At 30.9% G+C, this 20,847-nt stretch overlaps 1 protein-coding gene across 1 annotated transcript in view; it reads left to right on the top strand.

The window, feature by feature from the left end:
* LOC134697374 (uncharacterized) overlaps positions 1-20,847 on the top strand; it is a 69,356-nt gene that overhangs the window by 31,942 nt on the left and 16,567 nt on the right. The window contains exons 15-31 of the mRNA XM_063559617.1: positions 384-428; positions 1,623-1,796; positions 2,529-2,657; positions 4,339-4,464; positions 5,172-5,219; positions 6,151-6,288; positions 8,432-8,649; positions 9,178-9,293; positions 9,362-9,387; positions 10,041-10,372; positions 12,755-12,896; positions 13,619-13,797; positions 14,346-14,492; positions 14,978-15,116; positions 17,986-18,276; positions 18,925-19,104; positions 19,916-20,073. Coding sequence (XP_063415687.1) covers positions 384-428; positions 1,623-1,796; positions 2,529-2,657; positions 4,339-4,464; positions 5,172-5,219; positions 6,151-6,288; positions 8,432-8,649; positions 9,178-9,293; positions 9,362-9,387; positions 10,041-10,372; positions 12,755-12,896; positions 13,619-13,797; positions 14,346-14,492; positions 14,978-15,116; positions 17,986-18,276; positions 18,925-19,104; positions 19,916-20,073 — 2,588 coding nt within the window. The remainder of the gene's footprint in view (positions 1-383; positions 429-1,622; positions 1,797-2,528; positions 2,658-4,338; positions 4,465-5,171; positions 5,220-6,150; positions 6,289-8,431; positions 8,650-9,177; positions 9,294-9,361; positions 9,388-10,040; positions 10,373-12,754; positions 12,897-13,618; positions 13,798-14,345; positions 14,493-14,977; positions 15,117-17,985; positions 18,277-18,924; positions 19,105-19,915; positions 20,074-20,847) is intronic.

Here is a 20,847-nt window from a genome sequence, read left to right as displayed (position 1 = left end):
ATTTTATATCTAAAAGTATACCTTGAACATTATATATTAATCAAAGAATATACATTGTACACCTGCATGTCATGACCAAAGAAAAATATAATGTTAAGGTTTTTTTCTGGCCAAGATATGTTAATGTGGTTTATTATTATTCGTTGGATACCAATTTTCATGGATTTCATTGGTAAAGGTGAAACACAATTAAATTAATGAACAGCATAGGATTGTATGCCGACTTGCCAAAGCTATGAAATTATTTATCCACAAACACATTTTTCTTTAATCCATGAAAATTGGTACCCATGAAAATAAATGAATCCAGATTTTTATATTCTTAACTATTTAGCATTCATCAATACACACCTATGTTAACATGACAACTATTATTATTTCAGCTCCAGGATTTAACACTCTTGTTACTTTACCACCAACAACTTTAGGTAAGGGTTGTCATACAGATATGTTAAACATGTATGACAACTTAAATAAATAGATAACAAAGGTTTAAATTTTTTTAATTTCAAGTTCAATATGAAAGAATATTTTGTCTTTCACAATTCAACTGCTGCATGATGTGGATGTATTTTTAGTTCAGTTAAAAATATGTACTTTGATTATTGTTAATGACTGTATTAAAGTTAACATATAAGACAAAACTACTGATGTGAAAATATTTTTGAATCAGTAAAAAAATATGTGCTTTGACAAATGTTTGATTACTTTTTATAATTGTAAGTCAAATAAATGGGGAAAATGCAGAAACGCCTGGGGTTTTAAATTTTAAAATTTACCTGCCTTAAATAGAGATTTTTTTTATAGCACACTCAATGTTTCCATTTTTTTATGAACAGAGAAATATATAAGATATTAGTAGTTGTGATAGATATTCGGTTGTGTGAATTAAATTACATGCATTTTCTATTAATTGAAACATGAGCACAAGGCCACAATTAAAAAAAATTTGGTTTGCCCAAACCCTACCCAAAGGTTGAGACAACAACAACAACAACAACAACAATACTTTATTTTAAGAGGGTTACACAGTTAGCTATATAACTAATCTTCCCTGAGGCCCTCGTAATGAAAAATCAAACAAAACACAAACATATACTAGTACATTGCATACATACATTAGCATAAAAAGACAGTGGGTAGGTAGGTAGGCATTTTTTTTTTTTTTCAAAAAGAGAAATTGAAGTATCGGGTGTTTATTAGTCTTCATGCCTATCTGATTAAAAAAAACCTTCTTCAAATCAGGACAATAAAAGCATTTGAGTAGGCAGCTTTTTTTCTGGGTAGGTAGCGTTTGGGGAAACAAACCTATTCTTTTTTATGGCCTGAACCTTTGACGTCACTGCAAGATAATAATCTAATATTTTCAAGTATTAGATCCTATCCAAAATATACAAAAAAATAATGCTGTAAGATTAAATATAACATACCTTTTATAGTCTACCATACCATATGGGTTTTTCTCAATGTTGAAGGCCATACGGTTGCCTGTAATTTCTTAGATCTACTTCATTTGAACTTTGGTGGATAGATGTCTCCTTGGCTATCATATCACATGTTCTTATTTTTTTTTATGTATTCCAATAGGCATTAAAATAAGTTATTTTACTTTTGATTGACAGGAGTCTATTCCTATCGGTGTGGACCCCAGTGGATCTATGACTCTCTAGATGATTATTGTTACCAGTTTGTACTCTATCATCCTAAGACTTTTGCCAATGCTCAGTGGGCGTGTCAACAAATGGGGAGTAATCTACTGAGTATTACTGGACCAAGGGAACAGAGATATATACAAGGTATAGACAACTTTCAATATTCATATACTTTGCTTGAAATATTCTACATCACACAAAAGGCTTGTGTTATTAAGTCACAATAAGAACTGAGTATGCCGTGTATAGTGTTGTTTACATGGATTGATCTTGGGTCAACCAGGGTAACTCATTCATAAAAAACAATTCAAGATTGGTGTAAAGATTAAGATATGAAATTGTTAGCTTTTTCTTTTTTTAATGATGTAAATAGTTTTTGTCGGTTGTTTAGCAAAAGTAGTTTATAACTTTTTAGAATTCTAATGATTCACTAGGGCAATGTAGGGTATGAAATCCATAAATTTCAAAATATCAGACAATAAACAATACACATATTAAGATTGTAACCATGCAAAAGTTTAAGTAGAATTGTGTATTATACACTGTATTATGCAAAACTAAATATTCACTTCATTAGTTAGTTTCAGTTTGCTAAGAATACAGGTCTTGTGTCAAGCTTAACTTACACTGATCTGACAACACTCTGTTTTATCTTCTGTTCTGGTAATAATTACAACAGCCAATGAAATTTCAGCTTTCAAATTTTGGAGGTGTGTATTATTCTGACAAAACAAGAGGATCCTGAAAGATCTTTGAAACAGAAAGTAGAATAGACGTTTTAAATCCTTGTAAGCTAAGATTTGACACAGGATATGTATTATAATCAGATGGCAGTTAGTTTTGATATTATATGCTCACTTTTAAAAAAAATTTCAGCCATACTGAATACAGGAAAATATTTAAAAGTAAGCAGTAACTATTGGATAGGTGGATCTGATGCCACACAGGAAGGTGGATGGTCGTGGATTGATGGATCACCTTTTGCCTATCTGAACTGGCATCCAGGTATGGACTGTTTTTTTTTCATGGTTTCATTATATAGAGTCATCCATAGGGTCCGATTTGGGATATAAGTTCTTACAAGACTCTAGTTATGTATTATAATGATGAAATGTTATAGTTAGTACTGGAGTAAAAAGTCGATCAGAATATATTAAAGTTGGATACCATTTTCAGCTTAAAAATCTAAGCATTCAGTGTTGACCCATGGTAAAGTTTTTCAAAACTTGAGCATTTCCCCCCCCCCCCCCCCCCCCCCATTTTTAGGCCAATTAATGCTCATCAATCCCATTCTTCCAAAGTGGACTAATTATATTTATAATGTTTTAATCTAAATGAAGAAAGGATGGAGACATTTAGTGGAGGTTATACAACTTTGTTTGATGAGGAATATACAACAGTATGTACAAGCTGATAGTAGAACAGTGTGTAACTATACTCCTAATTAGGTCTTTCCACTTTTCTGTGGAAAGACCTATTGTTTTTCTTCTGATTATTATTATTATTATTTTTTTCTTCTTCCGCCACTTTTTTCTAACGGTGCTTTTTTGTTTCGCAAGATGTCGCTTAGATTTTTTGCATATGATATCGAACAGTTATTACGATTTTGAAACTGACCCTGTTAAGCCGAACACTTTTTATTGTAAGAGTTATCTCCCCAAACACTGTTTTTCTTGTGTACAAATCTCCTTTGCAACCGTTAAAGATTACGACAAAATTATTTCACCAATATGCTCGTTATATCCTCAGGATCTTAAAAATAATTTTGACCGAAGCGGTCCGGAAACTCCATATGAGAGTTATTTCCCCTTCTGTATTTAAAATACGTAAACTGTAATTGTAATTGGTAAACCATAAGTGATAGAGACCTAGGTTCTTTTGATTTGAGGTCCTTGGTCCAAAAAAAAGAAAATAGGGTCAAGGTCAAAGGTCAAAGGTCATTTCTAAATTTGGATTTTGGCTTATTTTCACCTCTTTTCAAACAGGATATAAGATATCGACAACATATTTTTACTTAATTGTTAGTTGCGACATGTCGTAACACATACATATTGGTTTAAAGGGTACGTTACTTAAAAATTAGAGTTTTCTATCCTCTTTTATTTAAAAATATGCATATGGTGATATAACTCATGAACCAAAAATAATCAAGATATAGGGTCTAATGATTTGAGGTCCTTGGTTGATGACCTTGAAATTGAGCTCAAGGTCATAGGTTAAATTGATGTTCTACATTTTGACCTTTGCTTTTACCTCATATGTATACATGATAAAGCCATGGGACTTTTTCCATTAGTTTTCAAGCCATTTAACCTTGGAAAAGCCAACCGGAAGTGGCCTTGTGTAAACCGGAAGTAGCTATTTTTTGTACTTTATAAATATAAAAGTATATAAAACGACATATTTTTGGAATCAGTGTCAAGTAAACTCAAATAATACCAGAAGAAACATTTTTCAAACCGGAAGTAACAAATTATCTCCCTCATTTAAAAAATATTTCATAGAAACCATATATTTTTGGAATCAGCGTTCAATAAGCTATCATTTGACGATGGAAATTACATTTTAAACCGAATTTTACTACTTTCATATCAAAATACATGGTTTTTGGTGGAAAGACCTTCAATTGTTCTCTGAACAATTGGTTTTTAATTAATTATTCTATTAATTAATTATTTTTGTTTAGGAGAGCCAAATGAACGAATGTTTTCCCCATCAGGAGAAGACTGTATTGAGATGGTGCCTAATTGGAATTATCAATGGAATGACAAAAGATGTGATAAAGAACAGTATTATATCTGTAAAAAACAAGGTTTGTTTAATGCTCAGTTAATTCAAAAACTTTTGCAATGCATTTAGTACAAAAAAAGAAATTCACAAAATAACTCAACTTTGAGGAAAACTCAGAACAGAAAGTCCCTTAAAACAAATGGCAAAATAAAAACCCAAACACATCAAATAAATGGATAACAACTGTCATACTACTGACTATATACAGGCATTGTTATAGGTAGAAATTGGTGGATGAAACCTGGTTTCACAGCAAAATAGAATAATTTATCTCACTTTTTATTCGTTTTGCTACATGTTTTACACAGTATACAATTGCAATAATTTTATGAACTAGCAAATGCTAATTGCTTTTTTTTGTATTGTAAAATGCATGTTCTGTTAAAGTTTTCAAACTCTAAATGAGAAATCACTTTATTTTCTGTACAGCAAGTAAATCTTTAGGGTTATTCCATTAAGATGTATGTGGAACGGTAGAAAGGGAAGTTTAATTATTTAATGTGGGTTATGGGTCTTTTCAATGTGTGTCTATGATTACCATTATGCAAAATTTTCTAAAAAAAATGGTTCTTCTTTGTAGAGATATTTTGAAAGTTCCTTCCCACTCTCCCACAAACATTTTAATGGAATAGCCGTTAAACAAATTGCTTACTTCAGATTTTTTTTAAATCTACTGGTACCCAATGTTTTATGAATTATCTGTTTTTATATGTTACATTTGTTTTGCAGCACTACCATTGACAACGACTGCATTGACTCCAACCTCAGGTCCTATTTGTAAGTTATTTAAATACAGGAATTGGAAATGACATCATCATCAGATATAAATGAGTCGTGGAAAATAAAATGTTTTAGAAATAAGATATTTCATGCTTTGTACACTATTTATTTGTATTCATCTAATACAAATTTGGTGACTTTTAAAAATTGTTCCAGGTTTTAAATGGGAATTTGTATCCTGGACAACTGAGGAAATTGAAATCAAGAGAAGCTTGTAATGAACAAGTAACTATGTATCTATTTAAAAAAAAAAATGTTAATAAAAAAAATAATTAAAAAGTTAATTAATTTCTCTTTCAAATGCCATTTTTAAAAACCTTGTTAAATGAATTTTCCAGTAGAATAAATGGAAAAAAGTTACATTTTTCCTACTGGAAAATTCATGTAAGAAGGTTTTTAAAAATGGCATTTGAAAGTGAAATTAATTAACTTTTTGTTTTTTGTTCTGAATTAGTTGATTAAAGCAAATAACTTGTTTGTCATTTGCCAGATTCTTTACTAAATCAGTTCTCAAAACTAACATTACCATAAAACTAACATTATTTCCTTTTCCAAAATCAAGTTCAGTAAAACATATTGTATTTCCTTCAATATGCAAAACGGATGAGAGACAAATTATGCAAATATCTAGTCTTCTCCCTTAATTAAAAAGATGCAGTTCCACATGATTATTTTTCATATTTTTACTGGATCACCTATTTACTGCAGTAAGTTCAGAAAATATTGTGTGCACTTGTTATTGCATTCTTGGCCTTTTAGACCAAAATGTCATTTGTATTTTTGGGATTTTGAGAAAATTTCAAAATGCGAGCTGAATTTATGTGATTATAACACTGTTGCATTTTTCACAATAATAAAAACATGGCAATAATTACTGAATGTAGGATACATAATACTTATCTGATATGATATCTTTATTTGCTTACAGACACATGTGGAAATGAGCCGATGATATCGGGGAACTACAGCTTGTTAGATGGTGACACTTCATTAACTGCATCATCAGTTCGAGATCCAGGTCATGGTCCATTTAATTCTAGGCTCTATTTACAAACTGGTCTAAATGGTATGTATTATGTCTGCTTCTTGGTGCAGGGTTTTCTTGCTGTATCATAATAATAATAATAATAATAATAATAGTAATAATAATAATAATAATAATAATAATAATAATAATAATAATCACAGTTAGTTACAATTACTAATCTTCCCTGAGGCCCTCATATACATGAATACAATACAAGTAAAAGAAAATAATAATAATAAGAGAAAAAGCAAACATACTGTACAACATTTAAACACAATTGTATAGACATAATAGTTCAATGTACATGTACCATGATTAAAAGATACAAAACAGTTACAGGTTGCATGTAGTAAATAGATATAATGTACAAATCATTAAATCATACATTCTAAGAGTAATAGCTGCAATCATTTTACTGAAAAATGCTAAGGTAACACCAGTTTATAAAGATGGTGATAAGGTTTCAGCAACAAATTATAGACCAATTTCTGTACTTCCATCTCTATCAAAAGTATAAGAAAGGCATGTCTCAAATAATATGTATAAGTACTTGTCTAAATTTAAATTTTTACATCCTACACAATCAGGTTTTAGGCCACATCATTCTTGTCAAACTGCGTATTGAAGATCCATTGATGGCCTTCAGCTTGTTTTTGACACATTCCCCATTTCCATTCTCTATTTCATAACTATGGATTCATTATTATTCATTGGATAACAAGAATTTATTTTTGTGGATCCCATGGGTACACATGAACAACAAAGGAGTAGGGGCATTAAGGCCTGGTTTTGGCCCAAGAAAATGAAATGTTTGATAACTATTTCAAATTGGCGCACAATGTTTAGAAATGCATAGGGTCAAGAAATATAAATGAAAAACATCCAAGATTTTTATCTGATGACGTCACAATTAAGTCATTAAATGTTCTGTTTTCACAAAATCAATGAAAAATACAGAATTAATGCTGTTTTCTATCTTTATTTTCATTATGGAAACATCGTGCGCAGCCAAGAAACATCAAAATAATTTAACAGAAGCTTTATTATAACTATTAACATTATCTCACCAAATATAGAGTTGTTTCTTGGGTGCGCACATACTTTTTCCGTCTAAAATATACTTAAAATTTTATGACAAACAAGGAAAAATCATGAAATTTGACAAAATATGCAAATTAAACTCATGATTTGTTGCCATGGTATTTATTCAATGTCAATTTTGCTTTGTTTTTTCTGAATACCTTGTACCTTAGTCAAGTTTTCAGTAATTTAATAATATGTATGATAACTTTTAAAATTGCAGTAATTTTTGGGCCAAATATGGGCCTTATTGCCCCTACTTCTTTAAATGTTCAATGAATTAAAAAAAAATCTATAAGGTTCACAGTGTTCAGTCATTTTGGCAAAACCATGGAATTAAATATTTATGAAATTGAAGTTTTTCTCAATCCTCAAAAATTTGTATCCCTCAATCCTCAAAAATGTGTATCCCTAACAATGAATGAATCCACAGTATACGGAGAATATAAGAACAGACAATTAGAATTTAAAAGAACATTGTTAAAATATTATAAGGCTCCATATTAAAGGTCATACTTTGACCTAAAGTGGTTTACTTTTATAAATTGTGACTTAGATGGAGACTTGTCTCATTGGCTCTCATACCACACCTTCTTGTATCTTTTTCAGTAACTGCAAGGATTTATTGATTATTCATATGATAGTGATATTTGAAAGTTTTGCTTGAATCTGTGTTTAGTGTGTTTTTTTCTCAAATGAATTTATACTGTTAATTGTTGAAAATATTTGTTATTCTGGTGAGTAAAGTAAAAAGTTGATAGTTGAGTACAAATAAAAGAAAAGATGTGGTATGGTTGCCAATGAGACAACTCTTCACAAGAAATTCACTGTAAAGCCTTCAACAATGAATAAAACCCAAAATGACATCTATTTAAAACAATTCCAACAAGAAAACTACCAGCCTATGATGAACAATTTTTTTTTATCAAAAAACGAATATGTTACACAACAACAAATGACAACCATTGAAATACAGGCTCCTGACTTGGAACATAGATACAACCATATATATATATGTACACATGAATGAGCCATTAACTGGAATTCAAATTATGTTTTATTCAATTATGAGCAGTAAATGAAATTCACTCAACTTTTTCAGGAGCGTCTAGCTATGCTAATACAGCAGGGTGGTCAGCACTAAGGATGAATAAAGGAGAATACATACAGGCCTACTTCTATAATCTGATCACATTTAAAGGCATTACAACAGCTGGTAAACCAGATGGTTCAGAATGGGTAACGCAATACAAAATTCAATATCAGTATGACTATTTCTCTGAGTTAGTTTGGTATGAGGAGCCACCAGGTACAATCAAGGTAGGCATGCATGTGTTCCTGGAACCTAAACTAAAATTAATTTGTCTCGTTAAATTTTCATAAAATTTTGACAAAAAAACTAACTGACCCTTCGACAAAAATACAAAAATTTGAAAACATTTGAACCAACCAATTTACCTGAAAAATTACACTGGTTATATAGCAGTTTGACAAAAACTAATTTTGATCATTGATATGCTTTATATATCCTTTACAACACAATGTTATCAAAACACTTAGCTGATTTTATCTCCCTGTTGTGTTAGGTACCATCATAAAAGTTTTGTCAGAACCATATCCCATTTATCATTGTAATAATAGCACTTGTACTTTCGTGTCTCTCACCAGACTTTATTTACTGTTTTCACACAAAATATTTTGTCTTTTCACAAATGTCACATTTACAAAAAAATCTGCTTAAATCAAGTTACATCCCAATGAGACCCACTTTTAACTGCATTTTTTTTTAAGTCAGATATTTACTTGAAAAACAAAAATAGTTCACAGTTTTGCAATTATATATTTCAGGTTTTTAATGGTAACACAGACAATACTTCACCAGTAACAAATGTTATCCAGTTCCCATTTCAAGCCAAATATATCAGATTGTACCCAGTGAAATGGCAAAATGCTATATCTCTGAGGTGGGAAGTTCTTGGATGTGTTCAGGGTAAGTGTACCCAGTGAAATGGCAAAATGCTATATCTCTGAGGTGGGAGGTTCTTGGATGTGTTCAGGGTAAGTGTACCCAGTGAAATGGCAAAATGCTATATCTCTGAGGTGGGAGGTTCTTGGATGTGTTCAGGGTATGTTTGTCTGACCATTAGTCAAGCTTTTGCCTTGTAAAGGACATTATATTTTAGAAGCTTCATGAAAAAATCCTTCCCTGTACATTATGTAACAGTAATCAGGCCTTGTTTTGTAGACATTTTGATGTATTTAAGCTATATTTTATCACACTCATAACATTAAAATACCGGTAAACCTTTCAAAATTTCTATTGTTAATTTTAACTACAAAGGGACTTAATCCATCTCTAATGGTTTTCTATTATGGGTCATTGAGTTTTCAGTCCAATTTGACTATAAAATAATATATATATGCATTTATTGAACTAAAGCTAAACTATTTATTTAGATACTGTAAACTCAGAAATTATTGTGTGCATTTATTATTGTGATTTTGTCTTAAATGCAATTTGAATTTTTAAGATTTTGAGAAAAATCCTGTTTAATTTATATGAAATATTTCAAAATGCGAGTTTAAATTATTGCGTTTACAACTCTGTCGCATTTTTCGCAATAATAAAAACCTTGCATTAATTTCTTAACTTACAGTACTAGAAAACCCAAAGATGACTATTCTGACAAATGACTTGCATATTATTTTAGAATTTTGTATTTCTGACTATGCCATCAGTGGGCCATTAATAACTACAGACAATGGACTTACAGCATCAAGTTCTCTGAGTAGTACAAATTCTCCAGCAGCTGCCCGTCTTCATCCATTAAAACCACAAACAGCCCCATCTTGCTGGAAGCCATCTGCTGCGGATAAGAATTGGTTCCTCCAGGTGGATCTTGGTTCGATAATGATAATAAGGGGAATAAGTATTGCGGGAAACCCTAATGCACCAGAATGGGTGACAAATTTTAGAGTTGCATATGGATCTAATCCAAATCTTGTCACTTCTTATTATCAGGAACCTTACAAAACTATAAAGGTGAGTCAGTTATGGGTTAAAATAGGTTAATGTAACTTAGGCTTGATTTGAAAGTTTTATTATTCATTTTTTGTCAGCTTCAATAACTTAAAATATTTTGCATAGTTAACATTTTATTTCTATTAATCTAATCTATACAATTGAAATAGACAATTTGGAGGGAAATAATTTTCTTAAGATAATTTAACATAATCACCTTTTTTTCTTTTGAAAACTATGAAAAAAGGACAAGGATTTTCTAAGATATGTTCAAAAGATATGTAATACAGATATGCAAAAGAAAGTAGGGGTTCAAATAGCGGATAAATTATTAATGGCGCTACATGGGTAAAACCAGAGATTTTCAAATATCTGACAAGGAGAATTCCAAAGGAGTAACAATTAAGTGATAACTTTAATTTAGTGTGAACAACAAATATCATGTAACCTTTTAAATTTAATAAAGACTCTTTACTTGTTTTAGATTGAGTAGTAATTATTAAGGGGCATTATGTTTTCTGGTCTGTGGGTTCAATCTTTTGTTTGTGTGTTAGTTTGTTTCTTTGTCCACTCATCCGTCTGTCTTGTTTCAGGCTAAAGGTAAATTTTGATGAAGTTGAAGTCCAAACAACTTGAAACTAAGTACACATGATCACTATGATATGATCTCTCTAATTTAAATGCCAAATTAGACTTTTAATCTTTCTTATTTAAATGCCAAATTAGATTTTTGATCCCAATTTCAAAGTCTGATGACCATAGAAAATGATAGTGCAAGCTTCAGGTTAAAGTTTTTGGTCAAGATAGTTTTTATACGCCTGTCAAAATTTGACAGGACGTATTATGGTATACAAATGTCCGATGTCCTTCCGTCTGTCTGTCCGTCCGGCTGTCCGGTGTAAACATGTTGCACTGTAACTTGAGAACGACTTATCCAAATTTCATGAAACTTAAGATAGTTGTTTCTTATGATGGTCAAATGATCTGTATACTTTTTGGTGAGAATAAGATTAAAACTTTTTGAGTTACGGCACTTTGTAACTAAAACAGGGGTGTGTTTTTTTTTACATGTCGCACCTTATCTCAAAAACGATTCTTGATTATGGCTTAAAACTTTAAACACTTCTTAGTTATATTAATCTTAATATCTGTTTACTTTTTGGTGATGATTCAAAATTTAATTTTTGAGTTATTGAGTATTTTGTAAAAAAGGGGGAGGTTTTTTTTACATGTCGCACCATATCTAAACGATTTATGATTATTGCTTAAAACTTTACACATGTCTTTGTTATATTAATCTCAAGACCCGTATATTTTTTGGTGATGATTTAAAATTTCATTTTTGGGTTATTGAGTATTTTGTAAAAAGGGGAAGTTTTTTTTTACATATCACGCTCTATCTCAAAAATAATTTAAGATTATTGCTTAAAACTTTACACACTTCTTTGTTATATTAATCTAAAGATCTGTATACTTTTTGGTTTTGATTCAAAATATTATTTTAGTGATATTTAGTTTTTTGTAAAAAAAAAAAAACAGGGTTGGGGGTTTCACATGTCCCGCCGTGTCTCAAAAACAATATATGGTTATTGCTTAAAACTTTCTCAGAAACTATTGATGATTATTGCATAAAACTTCCTCACAAGACGTCGGGCGTATCATGCGCTCATGGCGCAGCTGTTTATTATGAATTTGAAGTCCAATCAACTTATAACTTAATATGCATGTTCCCTAATTCTCAATTAAGGAGGCTCGCGGGTATAAGATTTTCAGAAAAAAATTAAACTTTTATTTTTCATTTCAAATTTTATTAATTACATTTAGCAGTTGTTGCTTTATTTTAGGGTACAAAAATCATTCCAAAAAATCGTTTCGTGTTGGCCACAGATGACTTTTAAAATGTAGATATCATTGGAAAAGCTCCAAATTATCTCCCTTTGGTGCAAAAATGCCATTTTTGGCGGCATTTAAATTGAAATATCTTTTTCAACTCATCGGTGACCTATATTTTTATGGCTGTTTTCGAATAAGCTGTACATAAACTATATAATTGTAAAATTTAAGCGATTTCTGTAATTAGGTTCTTTTTTTATTTCGATATTACCGATTTTTCTCCTATTAATTCAACAGAAAAAAAGTACATTAACAAAAATGTATGCTTCTTTAGAAGGCAGATTGTGAGCGTAAATGAACGGTGACCCCATTTTTTTATTTCATTTATTTATATAAGTATAAGATAAAGTTCATTTATACAAAAATAAGGCGAAATCCTATATTAAATAAAAAAATTGATTTAAACCCGCGAGCCCCTTAAATGTCGAATTAGATTTTTGACCCCAATTTCGGTATGCTAGTGCGAGTGGGGCGCCCATGTACTAAGAACACATTTTTGTTTTATTGTAGGTATTTGATGGTAATGTAAACAACAATGAGACTGTCACTAGATACTTTAAAGGACATTTCAAGGCTCGGTATATTAAAGTAGAACCGACTGCATATGAAAAAAATATAGCATTGAGATTTGATGTCATGGTTTGTCCTCAAGGTAAGGTATTCTATGAAGAGAATTTGCTGTCAGGTCAAATTGAAGTAAGGAATAATGTGATTACTATATTTCTATCGTGTTAGAAGTAGGAGATTGATATTACAGAGACATTGTTTTCCTTATACAATTTTATTCTTTTTTTACACTTTGAAGACTCAAATTAAAAAAAATTAAGTAGATATCACAAACTGAAATCTGTAATTAGCATTGAAACAAACAAAAGTACACAAATTCTTCACTTTACAGCTAATTTCCTAATGCATGTAAAGCAAAACTTTGGTTGACTTGCTTGTTTTGTTTGTATAATTGTTTATACAAGCTTTGTAAATAAAATTCACATCTTTAAACAATATATATAGGCATAGTTTAACCTGTATATATCATATTTGAATTTAATTTGGTGTTATCCTAATGATTGTACAATATACAAACAAAGCCAGCAAGCTAACCAAAGTTTTGTTCTACATGCATTAGTAAATTAGCTGTAAATTTACTGTTTGAAGATTTTCTCCTCATCGTGTTTTAGTTATTTATTTGACTTTTTGATCCTTAGAATTAACAAAGCATGAAATCTTGATTTACAATTGATAAGGATTCCAAAAAATAACTCTTTGCAATGCTGGGTCTTAACTTTTTCAAAAGAAACCAAAATTATCACAAGAGTCACTATCTTTATATGATATTTTTTTAATCTTGTTCATACTTAATTTTATTTATGACAGGTTGCAACCAGAAAACACTGCTGAGTGGTAAAACAGGTGTAAATGATGATCAACTCTCTGCCTCCACAACTCAAGACAATTTTGTGGGACCAGCACAAAGCAGACTGAACCAACTAGCAATAGGAAATACGGGGGGTGCATGGTCACCTACGTACAATGACCAAAGGCAGTGGATTCAGGTTAGTTTTATTATAGAATTTGGTCACTGTGACCTATATTTTAGAATTGAAGACATTAATTAAGTTCTGGATGGATAGATAGATGAATCAATGTTTAAAGTCCACATGAAAATCAAATGCATAATCAGGACAAGAACATGATAACGTGATATGAATATAGACCCTGCTCTGTATTAGACAGACATGCTGAACCAAATATTTTAACATGCTTGTTCACAATATAACATCCTTTTTTTTGTGTCTTTGGAAGACACTTTATTCTGACTCAGTGTTTTAAGTTTTGGAATAGCCTACAAAGCATATAACAAATTAAAAAGATTAGGGAATCATATATATAATAGACAGGGCCAAAAAAGAATTAAGATTGATTGATGATATCTTCCTTCCCACCTATAAACAGCCTTCCAGTACCCTGAAAATTTTATGACACAAATCATTTTAGATTTTATTTTCAAGTTTTTTTCATGCTTCAACATGTTTTCTTGTTTAAAAGATGTAAACATTTCATTGTGCGCCTTTGCTCTTACAAATTAATGTTTTCAATACAGGTTGATTTACAAGCCATGATCCAGATAACAGCCATAGCTACACAAGGAAGAGCAGGCCATGATGAATATGTTACTCAATATAAGATTGCTTCCTCACCAGATGGCCATTCATTTATTATGTATTCAGCCTTTCAAAGAAATGCTTTGGTTAGTCATACACAAGTTTACAATAAACATAGAAAAGCAACAAAATTTTTGAATTCACAGTATATTATCCAAAGACATGAATTTAATTCAAGCATTAATACCTTACTTTTGGAATAATAAAGACAACACAGATCTTTCTTGCATTTTAATGATATCTGTAGGCCCCCTTTTAAGTCAATTCTTGGTAAAGTGTACATGGTGTACATTTGAATGTATTTTTGCTAAAAATGTTTGCACAGTTTTATTGTGGTATATTTTAAGTCATAGTATTGAATTGACAAATATGTATAAACAGTGTTTAAATTATTTTAGTTCAGAAAATATTCAGATTTACCTTGAAAGTTCTCTGTACTGAAAAAAAAGCTTTATGAACAGTGATGAACAATTTTTTTCAACTGATTTTCTATCTCTGTCTAAGTGCACCCAAAATGCAAGATAATTTGAGTTTCATATCACATTTTAAATTTAGTTAATCATTGTTTCAGGTGTTCATGGGTAACATGGATGACAGTACACCTAGGAAGCATTACTTGACATTACCAATTGTTGCCAGATTTATCAGAATATATCCATTTGCCTACCATAAAAAGATATCTCTTAGGTGGGAAGTGTATGGCTGCCCAGGTATGTTTATGTTAGTCTAAAAATAGATTTTTCAGAAGTGTTTTTTATTTCAAAATATTAAGTATGCTCGCAGCTTTGTTTAGAAAAATGCAAGCTTTTTAGTGGAAGAAGACGTCAAGTCTTCTGAAGACTTAAGGGGCCGACCCTTGGCATTGAGTCTCCGTATGCCGCATTCATTTCGTGTATTACAATTTCAAAACAACTTAAGATTCCTGACACCGATTTTTACACATGATTAGGCATCTGAATCATTTAATTTGTAAATTATGATTGTAAAACAATCACTATCGTAAATATGACCCTTTTATTTATGTAAATTATTAGATTTCATCTCATCCACATGAACGTTATTTGTTTACTTGTAACAGGATGTTTTAACTGTAGATATTTGTATTACGCATGCGTGAATTTGGTATCGGGACAACTCGCCCTGTTTACAAGTTCGCCCTTGAAGTTACGAATTTGCAATCCTGCAGACAAGAAGATTTTGTTTTTATATAAATAAAAAGGATATATAAAGTGTTGTCTTTATTCATGGTTTTCCTTTGTCATGTGAATTAGATGCCCTTCGTATTACATACATGTGAACCTCCCGACGGGAGTACAAAACTCCCGTTTTCAGGGGTCTCCTCCCCTCCTCCCGTTTAGGAGAAAAAACTCCCGTGTGTATGAAATATTTCGTGAATGAATATTTGATCATTTCTTACTACTGTACGGGTGTAATTGACACCTGTGTTAAATTTTACCTGAACATCAAAGAAGATGTATAATTATATGGCTTCACTTGACAGCTTGGGTGTCAAACATACTAGTAATCAACGATGTTTACCTCCGGCTAACTGCCGTTGTGTTATCAAAACGATGTGTATTGGGAATATTGAAATACTTTTTTGTTACTTCCCTTTGTTTTAGCCTGTTTTCAGTTATTTTGCTTTCAAAAATGTAAATTGTAAAAAGACTATAAATGATTAATATTTTAATCAAATAATCATAAAATGATGTTGATTAAATGAATTTAAATGATTTTGGACAAATAAAAAAATTAATGCTTAAAATCCATGCAGTACTAGTGCTAGTGTATGTTATTTTTTTTAATTAATTTACGATGTTGCAAATATACATGTGGAGCTTATTTCTTTCTTATTTGTCTAAACCTTTACAAATGATAAGGAGATGGAGACATGAATAAAAATATATACAGATAAGATATATAAATATAATGATTCATTTGCAAGCAGTGAACAATCATTTGTCAAAAACAAAACAAAACAAGAAACAGATTCTTCTTATTATTTTATTTTATTCAAATAGAGAGGCAATAAAGGAACTATAAACATTACAATTTGATGGAAATTTGAAGAAAACACACAATTTCTACATCATTTGGTTACATTTACGACAAAATTTATGTCGATAAAAAAACATGATGTTTTGACCATTCAGTACTTAATAGATGCATAGTTCTTGGGGAAAAGTTTCATCAAATAATATGAATATAAATGACTTTTTTTGTGCTCATTTTTTATAGTGGGTTGTGATGATCTTCCAGTTAGTTACCCTCATTTGGAGTGTTGTTCCCAACCTGTTAAAGGTCCATCTTTGTGCATTATTCAAAATTGGAAATTTCAACAAGCATCTAATATTCTTAATCTGGAAAATAAACCCTGGTCTGCTAGCTTCATGTATATTTTTTCTACCGATTTAATATATAACTAGAATCATGCAAACAGACTTAAGGAAAAGGCATGCAAGTTCATCATACAAATATGACACTTTTTCTAGACAATCCAGATCTTGCAAAATACGTCGCTAAAAATTGTAACCTTTAAAATTGTTGTTGTGCAGTAAAAACCCATATGGGAACTTTCAAAAGTTGGCGGGTATGTAACAAGTCTTACTATTTTTATGCTCCATTTATGGGCAATATGTTTTCTAGTCTGTCCGTCCGTCCTGCTTCTGGTTATAAAGTTTAAGGTCGAGGTAGTTTTTGATGAAGTTGAAATCCAATCAACTTGAAACTTAGTACACATGTGTTCCTCTTGATATGATCTTCTCAATTTTACTGCCAAATTAAAGATTTTACCTAATTTTCATAGTCAACTGAACATAAAATATGATTGTACGGATGGGAAATCCATGTACTTATGACCTTTTTTTGTTTGAAGAAAAAAATTCATTTTAACAATAATGGAACAAAGCAGCCTGGGTAAGTGGGGCTGCTTTTATGGTAATTCAAGTTACCTTTTATTCACCTTCTTCCACTTCAGAGCTATCAGCTCTTTGATTAAATCACTGCTATGAATTGGTAGAATATGAATAAGGGACTTAACAAGCAGAATGAAATTAAAGTTAAGATGGAAATGATTCTCTTTAGAATACTCATACATTTTACATTCATTTGGCACACATTTTTTTTCAAAAGCTATAAAGAATTGAGTTTGAAATTGCATGATTTTGAAGTATGCTCTATTGTGGGGTTGTTGTCTCTTTGACACATTCCCCATTTCCATTCTCAATTTTATTAATAAATTTATCTGGACAATGCAAAAATATGATCCTATAAATTGTTAAGTTTCTGTCTGCCTTGATATGTTTAACCACATATTACATGAACTTAATGATATTGTATCCTATTTAACAAAGAAAGAGCAACAAAAATAAAAAGTCTAGTTTTGATGGATTTATTATGATTTGATAAGTAAAGTAAACGAAAAGGGAGGTAACAATAAAAAGATGGTCATTGAAATTGAACAATACTCCCTTCATTTATTATGATTATAGTATCATAGTGAAATATTAATATAAGCCATCATATGTGTGTGCCAAAAAATAGAAATTATTGATTTAAAGATAATCTTATTTATTTCAGGCCCAGATTCTGGAACATCAATTGGTTGCTATGCAGATGACAAATTAAGCAGGGATTTATCATATGAACCCTATGGCGACCCCTCAGTAGGCATGTGGCCACCAATGTGCATTCATCACTGTTTTAGCAAAGGATACTATTATGCAGGACTCCAGAATCGGTACATGTGTTTCTGTGGGAATTCCTACGGGAAATATGGTAGATCAAATACCTGCAATCAGCCATGTTACACAAGACCAAGTTACAAGTGTGGTGGAATAACATCTAATTCTGTTTATACCACTGGACTAAGTATGTTTATTCTATAAAGACCCTAACTGGACCAACTATTGAAATATATAGTCCTTGGAATGATTTAGTTGCAACTGTGAAATTTTGAAATCAAAGTTGAAAAGAAAATGTGTTTTTGTTGTGTGATACACTCACAGACCATAATTTTTTTCTAATTTGAAGCTAATCCTAATATTGATATGGATTATTGTGACCCATATTTATATTTAAAAAAAAAGTTTGTTTGTTATCAAATTGAATTTTCTCCTAAAGCTTGCCTACAACTATTCACTAGTGGAAATGAAGTGGAAGTAAGCAATTTTAGGCCACCATACAACCTTCAACTATGAGGAAAACTCGCACCTTTTTGTAAGCTCTTAAAAATGCCCATCATGGAAAATTGACCTGGAAACTAATAACTTATTTATAATGAAACAATTTACCAACAAAATTTGTCAGGCATGAACCAACGACAACCACTATAGTACAGATAGCAGGTTTAAACATGTATTTAGGGCCAGCTGAAGGACGCATTCGGGTGCTGGATTTTCTCATTGTATTGAAGACCCACTGGTGGCCTTTCAATGTTTTCTGCTCTTTAATCAGGTTTTTGTCTCTTTGACACCTTCCCAATTTCCATTCTCAATTTCATCATATATATTTTGACAGCGCCTGTGACAAAAGTGTGTCCACCCAATTGGAAGTCATATAATGACAAGTGTTACCTGTTGTTGTTCAACCAGACATCATGGCTGAATGCCAGACAAGATTGTCGTATAATGGGAGGAGACTTGGCAACAGTCAACAGCCAGGCTGAACAAGACCTGGTCTATAGTATCATGAGTAATAGTAGGTACAGTATTGAAAAAAATTATTTATGTCATTATGGTTACTCATTTCTCTGTAAAACTTATCAATTATTTAACAGTTTGCAAAAAGTTCAACATTGATTGGGATATAAAAAAAAACAAGTAGATAATGTGTAAAGATTATTTTTTTAGGTTGTTGCCTAATTTTGACAGATAAAATATGTGCCACACAAGGGACATTGAAACTCTGTTCTTTTATATGTTTTTAAAACTGCTTATGAATGCACTTGAACTGCTTGACAGAATGTATTTATGTTTTCATAATAATCTCACGCATATGATCAACACATTATAGTACCAATGTATCAATTCTTTTCAAAGCCAAATCAAAATTTATTGTCACTTTGCTCACAGTACATCTAGTGTATAGCTCATAACTTAAATTTAGTTAACGTTATATTGACATCATAACTTGAAAGAAAAGTTCTAATTATAATGTTTAAATCTGATATTCTGTCAGTTGATTTGCTGAAGTTAAAAAAAGGCAAGTAAATTTGTGCCCTAAATTATTTAAGTTTGTCATGAGCATAATAAATCAGGATTAATGTATCCCTGGAATACAGTTTTGTAGTCATAGCCAATTTTCGTGGGATATTTCTTGCATTATGCATCTTTTAAGTTACACTGCCTTAGGATAATGGAGTGTTAGCTGAGATATGACATATTATAATAAAGAAATTCTTTCAAGAATCATAATTTTTAAAATTCTAAGAATAAACAAACTTTACCTTTAACCCTTATATTCATTAATTCTTATCGGGAGTCTATAATTTCAAAAAAAATTATATTAGAGGGAGCTTCAGATGTTTGGATAGGACTAAATGATCAACAGGAACAGAACTTCTTTGAATGGATAAATGGAGAAGTTACATTGTACACTAATTGGAATGTCAACCAACCAGCCAATACAAACAGTGCAAACGAGAACTGTGTAATGATTAATCAAACTGTAAGTTTTCATTTAAGGAAATTCATAGAACGTTTGAATTAAATTGAATTTTATCCTAAGCCATTTATTATAGAAATAACACTATGGGGCATGATTACCATGAGATAACTCTCCAAAAGTGACCAAACGACACAAAAATTTACAACTGTAGATCATCGCTTGACTTTCAAAAATTAGTAAAACCAATACCATATAGTCAGCTATAAAAGCCCCTAAATGACAATTCAAAAGAGAAAACTCATTTTGGTCTTTTGTGGATAGTTGTCACATTGGCAATCATACCACATCTTCTTTTTTATATCATCGCCTGATTTATGTCAAAAATGATAAATGAAAATTAAATATGATATACAGCAACCAAGGACAGACAACCACTGAGTTTATAATATTGGCTCCCGCATTCATGTCTTCATTAACCTGTTTTCTTGCAATAAGTCCAATTTGAATAGATAGCACAGAGGTGTAAAGATTGGCAATTGTACAAAAAATTTCACAAATGAAACCATTTAAATTTTTGATGGAAGTTGAGTTCTTGCCTTGCCAAACTAACAATTGAATATGAGTTTGAAAATTTGTAATAATATAGTAAGTGTTGCAAAATGCAAGAAATTGGTTAAAAAAAGATTTCTTGTGTGACATTTTTGTTTACTATCAAGGTCATCTTTAAAACTATTTTGAAAGAGTCCATGACTTTACAACCGTTTTGATATTTAAGAATGCAAAAAAAAATGTCTTTAGCATTCATTGACTCTCCTAAAACTATCTTTCATTTCA

This window comes from Mytilus trossulus, chromosome 14, assembly GCF_036588685.1.
Source record: "Mytilus trossulus isolate FHL-02 chromosome 14, PNRI_Mtr1.1.1.hap1, whole genome shotgun sequence".
Taxonomy (NCBI): Eukaryota; Metazoa; Mollusca; class Bivalvia; order Mytilida; family Mytilidae; genus Mytilus; species Mytilus trossulus.
Note: the sequence above shows the minus strand (reverse complement) of the source record. Positions and strands in the feature narration are given on the sequence as shown.